This window comes from Limulus polyphemus, unplaced genomic scaffold (genome assembly GCF_000517525.1).
Source record: "Limulus polyphemus unplaced genomic scaffold, Limulus_polyphemus-2.1.2 Scaffold35, whole genome shotgun sequence".
Classification (NCBI taxonomy): Eukaryota; Metazoa; Arthropoda; class Merostomata; order Xiphosura; family Limulidae; genus Limulus; species Limulus polyphemus.
The window spans coordinates 821,625-841,822 of record NW_013665645.1 but is presented as its reverse complement, the minus strand read 5'-3'; the positions used below and the strand labels follow the sequence as shown (position 1 = coordinate 841,822).

Sequence of the window (20,198 nt, the reverse complement as noted above, 5' to 3'; positions counted from 1 at the left end):
ACTCAACAAGCGTCTTCAGAGCATCAATATCAATTCCAACATGCTATCATAGTTTTAAGGCTAAAAACACTCACGGACGTTCAAAACATTTCCTTGTGGCTACAGAGGCGTTGTTTGCCTTCTTGTATTCAAACACCATTACATGCTTAATGTGTGTCTCGTTGTGTGCCATTACTATAAGAGATTAGAGTATACTAAACTTTACACATTATATAGGCTATACTAACGTTTAGTCGTTTCGTTTAACTATGATACGTGATGTACGTTTGCTTTGTTGTTGTTGTTTTTTTTCTGGGGGGGGTGTTAATGAAAGTGTCTCAAAACGCGAAATTAATTTCTTAACGACCTAATATCTAATTACTAATGTTAAATTTAAATCTAAGTATAAAGCTTCACATCTTGCGATAAGACAATAATTGACTGATGACTGATTAACTGCTTTATTACAAGATGAACTCAAACCAACATAAGAATTAATGAGCAGGTAAAGACAGCAACATCAAGAAAGGCTTTAATATTAGTTTTATTTTCAATAGAATCGAATATCTCGCGCTCGCTTTAAATCATTTGCCTTGTCTTATTGACCTGGAAACTATGTTCATTAACACAGACGTTGTAAGATAATCAACTTGAATATAAAACAAGCTTCTACTAAGTCAAAGAAACTAGACCTTAAAGATGTACGTTACGACTCAGCAATTAAAAAAAAAGGCAACGTAAAATCAAGATTCTCTAAATCTAAGCAGTTCGAAGTAAGACACAGCTATGACAATAGCCCTGCAGCGTAGTTTCCATTGTAAGATTGTCACGACCAACACACATCCAATCTCCCTTTGTTTCGATAATCAAGTTAGCGTACGAGGACGACGGTTTGTCAGTACTCGTTTCAACAGTCCGATCACACACACATAAAACCACAGGCGCTGCATCCAGCGACATCGTATAGAATAGCATGAATACCTGTTTCATTCTCCAGCAGCTTGACGTATGCAAAAGATGAACGGATACATCATGGGACAACTTGTGTAGCTTTTCGTAACGGAGATGCTTCTTGATTATATTAAGTACTGTTGCCTTGCGCACGCGGACAGCTTTTGCCACTGACCTTTGTATTCCTGGATATTTATGTATTACAAGTCGCCGCTTGTTGGTTACACAGGATGTGAGTGATAAAAGAATTGGAGTAGTGTTATAAGTGCAGCATATTGGATATCGTTATATGACACATGATAGTCTTATGTTGATGTCTCGTGAATGCTAATAGTAAACAAAAAAGATAAAACTTCTTGCATTCACAATAGTCGTTGACCTTTGTTTTTTAATAGTTAATAATTTCTAGTAGGTTTATTAACTTTGTAGATTTTGCAATGTAGAACATCGTTTACTCGTACACATTGTAGCGGTCTTATCAGAGTACGTGTATATATATATATATACAGAGGGTTGAGTACGTTGTATTAAAACGATGTTGAATATCCAAATCAACAAGTTGCTTGACAGTCACGACCGATATAAAGTCGCGGTAAAACGGAATGTATCAGAGCTACATTTTTACATTGTAGATAGAGCATGCCTCCGAAAACTGATCGCTTTTAGGAATGGTACATAACAGCCCTTTCTGACACAAAATCTTCACGCACTCAGATCACAAAGATGTTTTCAGATCTAGGATTTAGAATTTCCAAAACGGGGATATCCCTTGTACGTAATTGCATTTGGTAAACAAAGGAATATGGATGAATTTGTGTCATCAAGACCATTCAGCAAGAGACTTGCAACAAGTCGTACCCCAGCCGTGATAAAACAGGCCTGCGAATTTAAACTTTATAAAAGTTGTTTTGGTTTCAATAACGGATTTTCCATAATTCAGCTACGCAGATTTCGAAAATAATATTCATTTTTTGTTATCACGTAAAGATTTTTTACAAATAGGGAACAAAAAACTCTTACTTAGCTCAAATTATTACTTCGTTTACCATAATGAACATTTTATATTATTATGTTTGTTAACAAAAATAAAAACAAGCTGAAGATAAAAAAAGAAAATTAATATCAAACGAACATGCATCCTCATTCTTTCTGATTTTTTTTAAGTCTATGTCTTTTAGTCTCAAAACTACCTGTTGTGGTCTTTCTTTTATGTGTTGCGTTATGACGTTTTGGGAAAAATCTGTACGTGATGGTAAAAATGGACATCATTTTTGGATTCAGCGTACAGGAATTACTATAGAACACGTAAAATTTCAAGACAATAAAACCATCGCAGGCCAACTTCTTTTAAGTAACTATACCACATTTTGCTCTGACTAAGGCTGATACACAATTTAGAGGAAATTGTGTTTGGGACTAATCATCTTAATCACGAAAATGTGCCTTAAATTGAGACTCCAGTGTTATATTATCGTTTCTGTTCATCCTGAATAGTTTCACAAAACATCAAGCCTGGAAAGCTATGGAATCCTCTGTTGTCCGACATTGAACTACCACAGTCTTCATTGAATCAGAAGACACTCCACCTATACTTACAATGTGACCAAGAAACTTCACATGTGTATGTATAAGTGTACTGTTCCTGGCGTCAATTTCTCTGAAATACTTGGTTTAAACACTTCAAAAAGTCATCAAAATAATTAAAAAATTAAAGTACACGGCGTTTTCTCATATCCTAAATAAAAATAACCTACAACGAATTTGGATGAACGTACTCAACCATCCGCATATACTTTCTAGTACAAGGAATAATAAAATACAAACATGCTAAGACTAACGAATGCAGTAGTTGTATGCTGTATAGATTTAACCATAAACCTACTACAGTTAGTAGTATAGTGTAGTTCTAATGATTATAAATCAGAAGTTCACGTACTAGAAGTGAATATGCTAGTTGACTAATGACGTAAGGCTAGAACAGGACAGGAAATGGATTTTAGGAACTAGGTACACTCTTAGAAAGAGCAGTGGGGTGATAGGTATAAAAAAACAAATAGACAAGATAGGAGGTTCTTATTTTATATTCTAGCTTGTCAATATCGGTAATTTGAGTTCCTAATTCGTAAGAAACTATAGACTTTGTATTTGGACATCACACACATCTAATTTGAACCAACATACCATGTGACACACAAAAATCAATATTTAGGTGTGTTCTTATAATGTTTACTTTTAAAGTAAGGAAGTAACTAATGTATAATACTAAAATTTTAATTATAGTCTACAATTTCATACCAAACTTATTGACATATATTCATAGAATAGCAGTTCAATAAAATTTTGAATGTAAGTCAACAAAAGCAATGACATGCCCTTTGACCCGTGGCGATAGGGTTAATAAACATCTTCAGTGGTACTAAACTTAACCAATGGGGAAAATTGCAAACTGAGAATTAGGTATTATTCTGTGTACCCCCATTTCCATCACTGCTTACTACTCATACATGGATTTTGTTGTTTCAGATGTGTATATTTCTCATACACTAGACAAATGGCCTAATTACACAGTACAAGTATTGATAAACTTTTTCTTACAAATCAGTACAAATCCTAATATCAAATTCCTACATAATTTATTTTATATCTAAGGATGCTGTTGTTTTGATATGTTCACATTTTCCTATAATAAAAATTTATTTCCGATAATACTCGTCATATAACACACTTTAGCTTTATACTGGCAAAAGGTTCTCTTCTTTGCCTGTCTAAGCATAGGTATGAATCCTACCTCGATTGCTCCAGTCTTTATACCCTACAATACACTCCTAGTGATTTTAATTTTGTGACTCTCTCTATCTACCTCAATGCGTCCTCTATACTCAATCCATATATAAGTTCCCCATTATTCTTTCTTATTCATTTTTCAAAAACTGGAAGGATTATCAGACCCAAACACTGACTATCTTGGGGAGGAAGGGCAGGATAATGTGAGAAGAGGTAAGTATTATTGGAAATACATTTTTGGTATAGGAAAATGTAAACTTCCAAAACACACCTCTTCTCACAATAGACTGGACCAGCTCCCTATCCAACATCTGGGAAAACCATCCAGGATTAAGGGTGGGAGGGTATCCAGCTTCACCCTCTTCTCCTTGAGTGGAATAAAGAGTACAAACATCACTAAGGAGGAATAGACCTCTGTCCACCACTCCAGAGGCTGGAAACTGAGTAGTACAAACTCCTTGCTCCACTAGAAGAGAGGGGGAGGGGTGACTCACAATAGGGAATCCTGAGGAACAATGCTCCAGAGACAGTGCAATAGGTGAACCACATTGCCTACTTGAAAAACAAAACAACCCCGATTTGATCAATTTAGAGGTCCCTTTATGCTTTACTTATGATAGTCCATGAGTGGCAATCCAGTATTGTATATTATACTTAATATAGAACAATTGTCCACCACCTGGAAAATGTCAAGGCAGTCTTATGCAACATCCCATCTCAACAGAGCTTGTTGCTACCAAGAATTTAGTTTAGTCTACTGGTAGCCAGTGCAGATTTGTAAAAGCATACCTGACCAGGCAACACTTGCCATTGAGTGGGATCCAAATGAGAATGATGAAAAGGTCCCTAAAAATGAATGAAGTTATTCACCTCCGTCACAATTGGGCCAGGGCACATAGAATAGCCACAGGCGGAAATGGCTAAATCCTATATATATATATAGTGCGATATAAATGGGTTAGGTCCACATACCAGCCTGAGCTACCAGGGGCCTCGATATATGTCAAAAGTGATTAGATGAGACCCTAAGAAATCTCTGCTCCTCCAATGAAAGACCAGAGTAAGCTCTCCGAACCAACTGACGAATCCAACTTGTCAAAGTGACAAGGGATAAGTCATGTTATACCAAAGGAACCCAATGGATAAGTAATCAGTGATGTGAGCCTTGAAATACTTCAATGCATACCACATAACTTCAAAGAGCCCAAACAGGACATAAAAGAGGGAAAATGAATAGGAGAGAAAACTTTAACTACTTCCCTAGCTGCTGTATTTTTAGGTAGAAAGGATCTGTCTGGATACAACAGAATTTAGCTAGAATGGTACAGTGTCCTGTGAACATGAAGCACAAACACATCTGAATGTTGATGCCCTCTAGCCGATAACAGAAGAAAATACGATGTAAGTAAAAGACGATATAGGGAACATGACCCCATAGGTTCAAAAGGTGTACATGTTAACAGATGGAGAGCCACTGTGATATCCCAACTGGGACCTGGAAAGGACAAATAGAATGGATAAAACAAAAGGATTTCAAAAGTAGTAACAAAACTGGGGAATCAAAATTTATCTTTACTTAAAAAAATGAAAAGAAGCTGATAAGCCAGCCTTATACAAGACAACAGATAAAAGCATCAAACCTTTGGCAAACAACCATGTCAAAAACTGAGAGATATGAATTTGGAGAGTAAATGAATCAGAGGGAACACAGAAAGATGAAGATCCCTGATGAACTCCCGCTGGTATGGTCAAAATTGCCCTTGTGTTCCAATGGATCATGGCACCAAAGGAGGAGTTCTATTAGCTGGAATAGGAGATACAGTAAACTGTCCTGTAGAAGAACTTTGGGACAGTTGAGAGACCACTGTAGAGAGTGACAAATGTAGACAGGCCCCATCTACTCCAGGCTCCATGGAGTCAGGAATTCCCACAAAAATATACCATCTGAAAAAATGAGCTTCTGATATCTCTAAGAGCAATAAGGCATCTCTCTCCAAAAGATCCTAGCAACAAATCAACCAAGATACCAAAGAGAGAGCAGAAGCCAATAACCTGACCAAAGTTGAAGTCAATGAATGAATAAGATTCTCTGAAATTTGAGCAGGAGATCAATGATATGAGTCAGACAACAGTTGCATATGTAATAAAAAAACTGTTGTAAGTGGCAGACAAATTCTGGAAAACTGAGAGTCCAAATAATGGTTCTCTAGGTGATGGAAAGCCAAGGTATGCTGATCCAATAAATTAGGAGGACAAGGCATGGCAGCACCCTCCATCAATTGATCTGCAAATCTCCTTGCATGCACAACAATATATCTAGCTAAGGTGGAGGGACCAAGTAAGCAGACAAACTAGTGTCTCCCAATAAAGAAGGTGAAGATACATGAACTACAGGAAGAATACTCAAAACATTACAAACATGATGTATTAGTTGTAAAAAGGATGTAGAAGGTGGAATGACTTTCCGAAGTTCAGGAGTAGCTGTCTGAGCAAAGGAAGGTGCTGGAAAAATAGTCTAAGTTCTCACTAGTATGTCCTTGATCTCCCACAAACTCAGCCTCAGAGCCAATAATAGAAAAAGCATCAGACTGCATGTAAGACTAGCTCTCTGCGTATAAGTAACTGTATGCTCTATAGGGAAGGTGTCACTCACACCCACCCACCCAAGTAATGTTAGACTTGAGAGGTGGTAGAGGAGGGGCATCAGATAACCATGTGTCTGAGATTTGTGTATTCATATTTGAAAAAGTCTCCACAATTTTTTTTTATCATAAATCAAGAAAATAAACAATAAACTTAAGACCCCACAAAAAATACAAAACTAAACTAAAAAGAAAAATAGTTGCTAATAGCAGTAATAGCACTGAAGAGAAACCCACAGTAAACATATAAGATAGTCTTTGTAATTCCTGTCATTGAGAAAAAGTAGAATAAGAAAGAATTACAAGGAGCTTACATATGGACTGGGTAGAGAGGGTGCATTGATGTAGGTGGAGAGAGAGAGAGAGTCACAAGATTAAACTCACTAGAAGCAATATATTGGGGTATAAAGATTGGAGTAAGCAAGGTAGGATGCATACCAATGCTTAGACTGGCAAAGAAGAGAACCTTTTGTCTGGATAAAGCTACAGCGTGATCTGAGGTAAATGTGTTTTGGAATATATACAGGTATTTCCCAAATACCTTTATATTGTTATTTCTCATAAGTCATGTTTTATCAGCTGAAATCCAATTTGCTTTTATATAGAAACATATTTTATTATACCAATTAATTTTTGAATCATACATTTCTCTTTAATCAAACTAATTTTTTACTTTTGCTTTTTATTTCTTTCATAAATCCATACTTTAAATATATAAACATACATGTAATATAACATATACACTGCTGTAAACATAAATTATAATACTTTAATTATTCTGTAACCATTAAAATTAATACTAAACATACAGTGATATAAAAATTATCTTACTGCTATGTAGGATAAGTTGCCAATGTAAAGGTAATTATTATATTATATTATGTATTGCTTATACTCTACACACCCTGTGTGTACTGCAGCTGAAATTAGGGCAGTCTTTAAAATAAGAATGATGTATAAGATGTGTATTCACTTAAGATTCATTTTTGTATGGGAAAGTCTGCACAGTTCACAGCAGTTAGGGCTCAGAATTCCAGTTGCTGTAGCTCACCTTTTGTTTATGAATTTATATACAATTTCATCAAAATTATGTTTTTGTTAAGTGCTTAAATATGTAGTTTTAATCTGTCTTGAATGTTTAATCAGATGTCTGTAATTATAATAAACAAATGTGAGTTGGCACACTTGATTTCACTTCTCCTGAAGATAACAGCTAATTAGCCTTTATTGGTTTTCTAAGTCATCAAAAACCTAACCTGGTTTGTCAAAATATTATATTCAAACATATGTGCAAATACTTACTGATAACTAACATCATTCATACAGAATCATAGTATATTTGTTGTTTTTCACTTAAGATAAAATTAATCAAATTTTTATCTAATACTCAATCTCAGGCATTTAGTAAATGAGATATATAGCATCTTAAAAGAACATAAAAGAAGAAGAAAAAACTTACTAAAACTCCTTGTATCCAACCAAACTTTACAGCATCTGTGATTCTTACTTCTCCCTTGGACAACTTATGATTCTGAAAATTAAATATGATTAATAATTATACAAACAAAACAAGAAAATAGTTTGACCATAATTCTGTTTCAATAATAAAATAATGCGCACATTAAATTTTGTATCAGTTTTCTATATCGTAAAGCAATATTTTATAGAAATGTTTTGTTTTGTGGTTTAGCATTAATAATGTCACAGTTAAATAAAACTTTTAAAAACTCAAACATGCTGTTTTTTAAACACATTGTAAATATATTCAATTTCATGCCTTATAAATCAAGTGAATAAATGTCAGTAGCATAAGCTCATGACAATGCGTATTTGCCAATACAGTCCATGGGCCTCACCACTTTTCTGCTACCACATGATGATACAAATCATGCGGGATACCTTTTTGTTCCTTTTGAGATGGGTAATAAAATCATACTTGATAGATTTGTCAGAATAGTAGATGAAGAGTATTATTAAAGGACCAAAGTTTTAGTTCCTTCTATTCACAAAAATACTGATTTTTGAGTTACTTCAAGGCATGTATCAGTGCAAATATCCAACTAAAGTATGGTCATTGAAGTACAAAAGAGAACTGAAGATGCAGGATGTCCTAACTCATCCGCACAGGAGAGGAATCAGCATGCAACAGGCAAGTCAACCATTAGAAATGAACTAGAGAAAACTGTCAACGCTGCAGTTAACATTTCAAAGCCACAAGCATCCATAGGAGAAGGCATGACGGTAAAGAACAAATACACGTTGGATATAAAACCTTTCAGGTAATCTTTGGCTATTCTTTCAATAGTTCTAAAGGGTGAAGGAAGCAAAAAACCAGTATCATGTTTGATGTCTCTAAAGACATTTCAATTACAAATGCTGAAAGGGGAGGCAAGAGCCAATTCTGCAGGTGTGATTATCTACAAGCAAATTGTCCATTGACAACAAATCACTCAATGAAGAAATTTTCTGAAATGTTTCAAAAATGTAAGCAACCATATACAATTCATGATCAGTTAATGACAATCACAAAACAATGCTGAATGAATGCAGTATAATACTATGTGACTTGTTGGATATGGGGTGGAAACTAGAAGAATGTGATGGTCAAAATTTTCTAGTGTTCGACTAGATGGAATTAGAACCAGCACCACAGACTGTCATAGTTAACATGCAAATACACTAGTGCATATACAGCACCTGACTTTCAGTTATATTTAATAGGATGCTGTTAACTAACATGTGCAAGATAGGAATATGCAATAAGAAACCTCAAAAGAAATAGAACTTGTAAGAAAAAGTGATGAAAATGATCCTTGATTTGGATAACAAGTTGCTTTGAGAAACATGTAAATAGTTAAAAGCAAAGACATACTGAGTCATAAACAGAAAAAGGTTTGTGCTTCAGTAGAGTAAAACACTTGGAAATATAATGTGAGACAAGTAAATCAGAACTGTAATATGCCTAAATGTCACAATACATTTGGATGGTAGAACTACTGAAGTTGCAATTGAATTATAAACAGGGTTAGGATACATTGTTGAAGTTGTAGTAGTCTAGATTTTCTATAAACATATGCATTAAGTTATATACTAGTTATTAAGGTAATTAACATCCCAACCCAATGTAAATATTACACTTTACATGCTTTTGATTATTTTGTCTGAAGTGTAAAAAGTTAACAATGAGTTGTATTAAGTCATGAGTTTTCTTCCAGATAAACATCACATATAGCATTATTTGCTACATTCAAAAAGTAACTATGAATACCTATAGATTACATCTATGTATTTCAGGTATTACTTTGAGACTTAAAGGCCCAAACAAATTCCCAGTGGTGATTTGATTTTAATAAATGTCCATAACAGAGGCCTATGTTCTTGCATGTTGCAATATAAGAAAGCTGCCAAATAAGAAATTCTATCAACTTGAAATCTAGAGATATTAAGCTTTCAAATGATATATATATATATATATATATATATATAGATGATCAACTTTGCTCCACCTTAGCTTGGTAATAAACACCTCAAATTTTGGGCTTTGGCCCACTGACTAGGACAGTTACACATATTAAAAAATTCTTAAACACTGAGTTTGAGGTTTCTATGATACATACACTACTTTTTAATAGTTGTACAGTTGTTAAAATCATCATAATTGTTCAATGTCATAATAATTTGTTTCTTTTTTAAAACATGATGGTTAGTCTAAAACACCTGTGGTGTATTTGAAGATAATAGTTTAACTATGCACTATTTTTATTTTAAAACAATATATATTGAAAAGACCAATTATATTTTTACAGGTCCTCCTACCAGGAACTAGGTTTAATCTTTTCTTACTCTACTGTACATTAAGTAGCAACCTATAGTAGCATATGCATGATTGCAATATATATTGAAAAGACCAATTATATTTTTACAGGTCCTCCTACCAGGAACTAGGTTTAATCTTTTCTTACTCTACTGTACATTAAGTAGCAACCTATAGTAGCATATGCATGATTGCAATTCAATAAAAGTATACAGTATGGGATACCTTATAAAAATTATGTCTGTTGAATTTTCCCCTTTCATTTATAGGTATATGTATTAGATCTAGTTGAGCAAGAAAAATATGGGAATGAGAGAGTAAAGGAACATGTAAACTAAGAGCAGGACATACAGTACGATAACAGGATTGTTGGTAAGTAGTTGACATACAGGTAGAACAAGAACTGGCATCACATTTTGAATATGAAGAAATGTTGTTCCTAAAATAATTACTTGTTTAGAAATTTTGCATTTGGCTGATCCAGTTTGTAGCAGTCAACCACAATGTATTGAGAAAAATAAAGAACTAAAGTTCGAGGCAAGTCTCCCAACTCTGAGCATTTACATGATCAAGTATGTTGTGTATACAAGTGACAGCCTTAGAACGTCACTATTTGGCCATATTACACATTTATAGATATTGGTGTTTTGTTCTGTTTTTATGAAGCAGTTGAAAAAAATGGATGAAATATTTTTTAATATCTGATATGGGGAAGTTAGAAACACTTGTAGTTGTAGATTATGTCGTAAGCTATATTTTTAATGTTGTAATTTAGATGTTCTCTAGAGGGAGGTACAGATCATACTGATGACATTAAAAATATCACTAAACTATTCTAAGTTGACATCACAAAAACTTAGGCTTTCCATGATATCTTGAACAAGGATTAAATATAAATATAGTTGAGCCAATAAATAAGCTAAGTGAACTAGCAGAATGAATCAATAAAGCAAAGATAGTTAAGAAGATAAAGAGTTGTTTTCTAGCTGATAATGTTATCAGTTGGTGTGTTTTCATGAAGTATTTGAATCTGATTCAGTGTTAAATATAGCAAATACAATGTATTAAGTCACTTTGTAAAAGTAAGTTAAGTTTTTTTAACAATTAAAGGCCAGATAAGTTGAAAGAACATGGCAAAGAAAGATCAAAAGTACTGTCAAAAGTGGGATTATGTTGGCGAAAATAAAACAGAACTTTGACTACATTTCAACTTTCATTAAAGACCAAGAACATAAAAAGAAGTTTAGAGGCTATGGCCACAAGGGCACAAACTGAAATAGGAAACCTGCTAAACATGATAGAATAATGCAAAAAAACAGAGCGATGTAGAGCATTAAAAGAAAGTCCAGAGTCAAAAAGTTAGAAGAAAGAGATAGACAAATAAGAGAAGACTGAAAAGAAAGAGAGAAAAATGTAAAAGAATGTAGCAGGAACTTTAAAGAGGAGTTACAAGAAAAAAAGAAATACTACCTAAAGAAGAAATTAAAATGAAAATTAATCTGAAGACAAGACCAATGAAGTTGTAGGGGATACACAGAAGAACTACAACAAAGTTTTAAGGAATGCAGAAACACAAAGTAAAAAGTAAAGCACAAATAGACATGAATGAAATATAAAAGAGCATCATTTAGGTAGAAAAGAACAGTGATAGAATAAAATATATGTAAAACAAATTATTAAATGCAAAGATTAAATCAGCCATGCCTCTTTCTGCATTCTCTCAAGATTTCCAACCAGAAACACCATCTACTACCAAATATGGAATAGAATAACTTGTTTGGTCTATACTTAATACCTCTACTACTGTGCCACTTTTTAGAGAACCTTCCTGGACAACTCCAGCCATAATACTACTAAATACAGTTCCATAATTGGACTTGTTAATTGAACATTGATAAATCAAAACCCAATGGTTTATAATGGGAAGGTATCCCGGGAATCATACCAAACTCAGTTTGAAATTATTTCCAGAGTCAACGGATACAATAGTGAACAACAAACCACCCATCTGGCTTGCAATTTAAAAGCAGTCACAAGTGGCACTATGATACTAGTAAGAAGAGTAGACCAGATAAGTTCTCTTATCCTAAATGGCATAGTTTGAGGTCAGAATTCTTGCATGGATGCAAAAAATGGTGTGGCAAGTTTGATCAATGAACTTGTAAATTGCAGATGTTTTATCCTGGCATTGATGCATTTCTATAAATTTTGTATGGCTTTTTTGATATTGTTGTTATAATCCTTCTGTACTTCACTGATGTCCTTTTGAGCTTTTTATTTGTTCATTTCCTATCACTTCCTCAATCAAATTAAGTTTAAATCTTACAATTTGTTTTTATGTTCCTTTCTTAAGTTCCTCTCTCTTTCATATTAATCTTCTCTTAATTTTTGTCACTGTCTTTATGATCTTGAATTTTTTTTCTTTTTGCCTTCATTTTTAATTGTCTATTTGTTTCTCTTGAACTTCTAATAATTTACAGTTTCCTTCTTCTTGATCATCTTTCAACTGTTTCTCCAATATGAACAAATTTTTTGCTCACTTTGATCCCATGTCATTATCTAAAAGTTGAATATATATATATATATATATCATATTTTTTATCAAAATAATCCCACTTCATACATTAGTGTTGTAGCATTCCCTATCGTTGGGTGGATTAAAAATAAGTAGGAAGTCCAATCTATCATTTGATTTATCACTTGTCACACAGTTATATATACCTGTTTCAGATAATTCCATTCCTCATCAGCAAACCTGGACAAAGACAAATCTAAAACACCAAGACTAGCTAGGCTTCTAGGAATCTTTTTTTTTTATTAAAAAAAAAGAATGCAAAGTTCACACCACAACAAAAGCATTTTATTTCTCTGACTACAAGTTCTACACACACAACTTACACAAGCTCCATATAACTAGTGATAGCCCTAACTTCACAAATAATTAATACAGGAATAGAAATTCCACTTACTTGCTTATTTTCTAGTACATGTGACACTTCTCACATCTGTAATACTAATAGTAATACTTTGTTGAAAACATACTCAAAAATTGCAGTAATCAATTTAGTTGCAGGCAAATTTCATAATTTTCAAATAATTTCTTATACTTTCAAGAAAGCTTGAGTCATTAAAGGCATAACTTTGCAAGATCAAACAGACCTGGCAATATGATTTGGTAAAACCACTGTGATATATAAGTATGCCATTCATTTCTACCTTCAAATTTTAATACAGTATGATTGTGAATTTATCTTTTATTCTGCACATAAGCAGGTTTTACACATGTGGTCAAGAAAATTGTCAAGTTCATTTTGTTCCAGCTGTCTTTGTTCCTTTGTTATTCTCTGGAGAACATACATGTTATGCTCATGGAAAGAATGGCTGTAATTCTGCATGTTATGTGAGAATTTAGGAAGCAGTATCTTTCAATGGTAGATTAGAGGATATCTTGAGTTTACAGCCTGAATGTTTGAATGAGAATGTCCAGTCATAAGGGTAAATGTAATATTTAATGTGAAGTAAGGAACATTGTATTTAAACATTTCATTATATGATTTTGGCCTGATCAGTTTAAAATACGTAATCAAGTAAAAGCAACCATCCTATCATTCCATAAAAGCAAGTATAAATACTGCATTTGTGTGAAGTCTAATCTAATAAAAATTGTTCATTTGTTTGTATACAAATGCATCTAGTCTGTATTTCACTCTAGCAAGCTCAGTTACTCATAGTTTATGAAATATTTCAAAAATAAATATCCTGTTGAACTTTCTGTTATAAAGATCTATACTTATTGCTTTAAGGTTAACTCAGTTTTACCTGGATATACCCTATCATTCCACCTCCCTGCCGTTGAATGTGTTCTGCTTGTTTACAGCATGGTGGTACCCTGCAGATTCTACTTATTATGATATTAGAAATAAATGAAAAACTGTATTTGCAATACTAAAAACAACAAATCTTTACAGGGATGAGAGTGGGTTACAGAAATAAAAAGGAAGAAGGTGTGGCAGAGCCACACAGGCAATGCCATGTGCTGGCTGGTGTGGTATGTGTGGAGAAGGGAGTGCCCTCTCTTAGGGGATCTGGGGACCTCCACTGGTCTAATCTGGACCAATTTATGCTCTATTCCAGTATTATATTTAACAAAATATTTGTAAAATTTGCTGGTGCACATGCAGCATCAGTATGAATTGCAATTAGTCTACTTAGCAAGGATTGGCCCCATAGTATGCCCCAACTTCATACATGTGATGCACCAAGTATCATTGGAGCATATAGAAATCATCCTATTATCACCAGTGTTGGGATGTATGGGGGAATTTCCCCCCTGTATAAAAAAATCTTAAAATATTTTAACTATTCTGCCTTTTATACAGGCAATTATTTTTTTACAGACAGACATTATACAACCGAATGACAGTCATGACACACAAGTCAAGGCCTCCTGTGGCACAGCGGTATACCTGCGGACTTATAACACTAGAAACCAGGTTTCGATACTCATGGTGGGCAGAGCACAGATAATCCATTGTGTAGCTTTGTGCTAACTTCAAATAAACAAACAAACATAAGTCAGGATTTACTGTTATTTCTTCAAACACCTGGACCCAACAGTTATAAAATGGAATAACACAAAAATCTGGTGACTTCTCAAAGAAATGCATGTCTGGCCTTGACATCTAATAAATGCACATCACAAGGAGAAGCTTGTATCAAAGAATCCAGAATTAGAGTTAGATTCTATAAGCTAAATATAGACTTATTACCAAACATTCTTCAAATTTCTTGAAGTGTGTAAACACTATTAGATGTGTGGACAATTCTAGAAAAGCAGTTTATACTTCATAAGCCCATGTGGAAACTATTTATATAGTAGTGGTTTTAAGTTATTAGATTGTTTTGTGATTAAATGTTATGATTTGAACTTTTCTGTGATGAAGTGTGTTACAGAAATCAATTCTACAGATTGTTACAAAGAAACATAGACTACAGGTAATGAATAGTGCTGATGCTGAGTCTGTGGCTCAAACTGAAGTTAAGCAGTCAAGTCTTGGAATTAGTGATGTTGAATCGTCAAGCCTTACTGCTGCAACTTCCTCACCCTCTTCATTGACTTCATTTCAATACCAAAAGAAATGGGAAGAGAAATATGAATGGTTATTTTTTTATACATCCCTTGGAGGGGCATTTTGTAAGTCCTCCCAAGAATGTTTGAGAAATGATTTAGATGCACTACATAGAACAGGTGGTGTTTCCATAACTCCACTTACTAACTTTCAAAAAGCAAATGGGAATACTGGGAAGCTCGACAAACATTCTAAATCTGAGAAACATGCTCAAGCAATCCATAAGTTTCATGAAGAGGGTTTTAAAATACCAGTTCATATTTGTTCAACAGTCAACTCAGAAACAGTCACAACAGGGAAGCAATGGCTGCATTTGTGAGAAGCATCTACTTCTTAGCTAAAGAAGAAATCCCACATACTAAAAAGTATGAACATTTGATTTCTCATCTTATGTTACAAGACAACTATCTGAAGCAATGGGTGGAAAATCAGAACAACCGTTTCACATATGTAAGCAATGTTACAGCTTGCGATCTGCTGACCTGCATTGCCGAAGTTCTAGATGATTGTGACACCTCAGAATTAAATAACAAACATTACTCTATAATGGCTGATGAGTCATCAATGTCAACATTGTGAGCCAGTTGTCATAGCCATTTATTACATGACTGACTGCAGTGAAATAAAAGAAGTATTCTTGAGCATTACTGATCTAGCAAGCAGTGATTCCAAAACCATTATGAGTTCACTTGACAAAGAGCTGATGAAAGGATCCAATTACAAGAAAATAATTTCTCATGCTTTTGATGCTGCTGCCAATTTTTCAGGAAAAATTAGTGGTGTGCATAAGAGACTTTCACAGAAAGCAGGAAGGGAAATTCCTTATGTACATTGTAGGGCCCATCTTTTATCATTAGACTTAACCAGTGCTAGAAATAAAATTGTCTCTGTGAAGAGGGTTCTTCATGTCAAAGACATACATTTACAAGTCATCAAAGCATGAACATGTGTTGCATAAGGTTCAGAGGTCATTGTAAGAACCTGAAGTAAAAATTCCAGAATCAGTTAAAGTGCACTGGCTCAGTAATTACAAATCTGTTCATGTTGTGTTAACTTGTTTCTGCTCAGTTATGATGGCCTGTGAGCACCTACACAAAGACGGTGCAGATTTAGTATCCTTAGCAGCAGGTATCTTGCTGATTCCGAAACCATTATGAGTTCACTTGACAGAGAGCTTATGAAAAGGAACCTAGATTTCAAGAAAATAAGTTCTTGCTCTTTCGATGGTGCCGCCAATTTTTCAGGAAAAATAGCTGATGTGTGTAAACGACTTTCAGAGAATGTAGGAAGGGGAAATCTTTAGCCTTAACCAGCGCTAGAAATAAAATCGTATCTGTGAAGAAGGTTCTTCATATCATCAAAGACATGTATTCACTATTCCACAAGTCATCTACGCGTGAACACGTGTTGCACGAGAATCGGAGGTCATTGGAAGAACATGAACTAAAAATTCCAGAATCAGTCGAAGTGTGCTGGCTCAGTAATTACAAATCTGTTCATGTCGTCTTAACTTGTTTCTGATCAGTTATGATGGCCTGTGAGCACCTACACAAAGACGGTGCAGATTTAGTATCCTTAGCAGCAAGTATCTTGCTGGAAATGGAGAAATCTAGTTTTATTGTTAGCAAGCATTTTTAATTGAAGTTTTATGTGCAGTATCTAATCTCAGCAAAGTTTTGTAAACCTGTTGTTAGTTCCTCATTTGTGGCATCAACTATAACACATTTGACAGATATAGAAACTCAGTGTGCCTATTTAAGTAAAGAAAATTATTGCCATAGCTTTCATAGAACTCAAAATGAAGGCTTCTGGTGTGTGGCTGATTCTTGAAAATGAGCCAGAAAGTCAAACTTTCAAAAACACTAAATTTTTTTGACACTATGATTGAACCAATGGAGCAAAAATTCAACAATCAAGCAGTCTCCCACATCAACATATGTGCTTCCTTCCAAATGGTCCAGTCAATGTGCAGTTTCCCATATGATGATGTGAAGAGAGGATGTAACTTCTTTGATGTACCGGATGCTGATGCTGTGTGAGCTGAATTGAGCTCCTTCAAGTATGTTACAAGGGAGCAAGAAGATCAATTTAAAAATGTTGTGCATTACTTGTGGAAAGCAAACATCAATTACAACAATCTTAAAAAATTAACTGAATGCCTGATGGTGGTGCCAGTTTCGTATGCTGGAGTTGAGCGTTCTTTTAGCAGTAGTGAACTGTCTGAACGTATTTTTAGTAATTTGTTTTATTTTTTCCAAATTCATAAAAATTACATTTAAATATCATAACAAAATATATCATTGTAAATTTGCGGAGTCAAGTATTTTAATCAAAGTATAGTATTTTCCATTTTGACGAATCTGAATTTTAATTCATTCCCACCCTCCTGGTGGAAAGTCCCACACATCCAGCGAATTCACAGAGCTAACTCAGGACATAAATCGTTTTTAAGCAAACGCATAACAAACAATTGAGATGTTGTAATTAAGATCGTCTAGATCGATGTTTATATGACAATTTGAAATAACTGGGAACGTTTATCACAGCTGAATCAAAGGAATGAAATAAAAATTGATGGGCCACGTTTGAACGTGATCTTGTGGTTAAATGGCTGGTGCACGAGATGAAATAATGTGGTATACGATGGTAAAATGTTCTATAAGATCACATTTCAATATTATTAGCAATGGATAGCTCTTAAAACAGTCGACACTGAACGGATTATTTTTTTAAATACTTCTATCAGTCTCTTGACTTGTCCTGGCTCAGAGCATGTCTTTCACTTCCTCTGGTAACAACTAATGAAGCTTCCTATTGTACAAAAGGCTACTCATGGCGCACGTTCATCCAATCACAAAGCACGTTCTAAATTTTCACGGTGTGAATTGTTTACAGCCAGATGAAATATACTGGGGTAATGAAAACAAATAGCGATCGAATGGGGAATGGCGTCCAACACTTTCAACATACCTGCTTTAATGAAAGGTAACTAATATTTCGTTAGACGTGGTTAGGATTTTGGTTTTAATTTGGAAGCACACTTTGATATTGATTTAACTAATATAAATACTGTCTGAAACTTTGTGCTTCACATTTTTCATCAACAAGCAGAATCAGCAGCACCTTCAAATCACTGTCAGATATGATGCTAAAACACAAGTCGAGAAAAGTGTTTCAAAAAACTGACTAACATCTGTTCCTATTCCACATCGAATACGTGGAACGTGTCCGAAGCTGTTCAAAAAACTTCCTTATGAATTGTTCTCAACACATTTAGTGCCATAAATAAATAAGTTCTAGCCAACCTGGTTTAAATCGAGTAAGACTGTAATTGAGTAGAATGCGCTTAGGTGATAACAAGGTGTTATGTTATTACCAATTTGAGCTTACGATATTTTATTTATGTTAACAGAGCCCTCTATCGCAGTCGCATTCACTTGTTTTACATATACATATTGAAACAATCACGCCTTTGGAGAAGATACAATCCCAAACCTGGTTCTCAAAAACCTTTCAGACAAATACATCTCATACCTAACAGCAATCTTATAACGTGTCACTCAAAACAGAATACTACCCGGAATGCTGGAAAACAGCAGTTATAACAGTCATTCCAAAATCAGCAATAGAACTACACGATCCTGATAATTACCGCCCCATTAGTTTACTGAACAACACAGACAAACAGTTATGAGAAAATCACTTCAAACTGTCTCCTATACTATCTTGAAAATAAAAACATTATTACTGACATATAAAATGCTTCTCGGCGAAAGCGCCAAACTGCCGACCACGTAGTCAGACTTACGGAAACAGTTTCCCAAGGTTTTATCCGAAAACACATAACAATAACAACATTTCTTGACATAAAAAAAAAAAACAATATTTTAACGGTGTTTGGCATAACAGCCTATTATGTACACTGTACAATATAAATCTCCCAGAAAGCATCACATGCTGGATCGCCAGTTTTCTTCATAACTGAAGTGCTAAAGTCAGAATAAACAAAAGCCCCTCAACTTTTTAAATTACTAGCCGGATTCTTCAAGGGTCTGTGATAAGCCCACTATTAAACACGGTAAAGTGTCGTGCAGCCAAAACAACCTGCAGGACACACTGTATGTTATTAACAGAAATGACAGTTTAGCGATTTTCCACTTTCTGTAGCTCGGACTGTGGTATTCAAAACTATAACATATTTCCTGTGGATGTGTTCTACTGGACCCTTACTTCATGTACCAGATTTTAAGGCAATCGATTAAGAAATACACGAGATATATAATATTCAGCTTTGATTGAATTTCTTCCTATTATTTTTATTCACTTGGAAAGTATGGAACTTTATTTGATACAAAAGCATATTTAACTTGTAAGAATTTTTTTCACGTTTGCTACTCTGATAGATCTGTACATCCTACAAGTATGTGTTAAATTTGGTTTCATTATTACCCATATGTGCAAAGTTATTCAACAAAAAAACGTTCAATTTTGAACAAAACGTTTGCGCACACCTACACAAAATGTCACATGAGTTATTGGTCTAAAATTTTTTCTACAGCTTCATCTAAGAGTAAAAGTGGACCATTTTTAGTTCTTTTGTCATTTCAATTAAAGGTGGCTGATTTAGAGAAGCAAAATTTTAGGGCGAAAGCACGTGCATATACGCAAGTATTGATTAGGCCAAGCAACCTAGATTTGCAGTTTTTAGCTCAGATTTCCAAAAGAATAATACAGTGGATTGTTGTTATTCATTGCCACCTTTTAAGCACAAATTTGCTGAATTTTACGAAATTATCCTAATTAAAGAGCGTTTAGCTTAAGCAACTTAATCTAGTTTCCATAGCGTTACTATAAAGGAGGTTATTAACACTGTTTTAGAGAGGAAAACTATCACCATAT

At 34.3% G+C, this 20,198-nt stretch overlaps 1 protein-coding gene across 1 annotated transcript in view; it reads right to left on the bottom strand.

Moving 5' to 3' along the window:
- Positions 1–20,198, bottom strand: part of LOC106460696 (solute carrier family 12 member 1-like) — a 60,702-nt gene that overhangs the window by 29,093 nt on the left and 11,411 nt on the right. Inside the window, exon 2 of the mRNA XM_022387813.1 lies at positions 7,816–7,887. Within this exon, the coding sequence (XP_022243521.1) occupies positions 7,816–7,887 (72 nt within the window). The remainder of the gene's footprint in view (positions 1–7,815; positions 7,888–20,198) is intronic.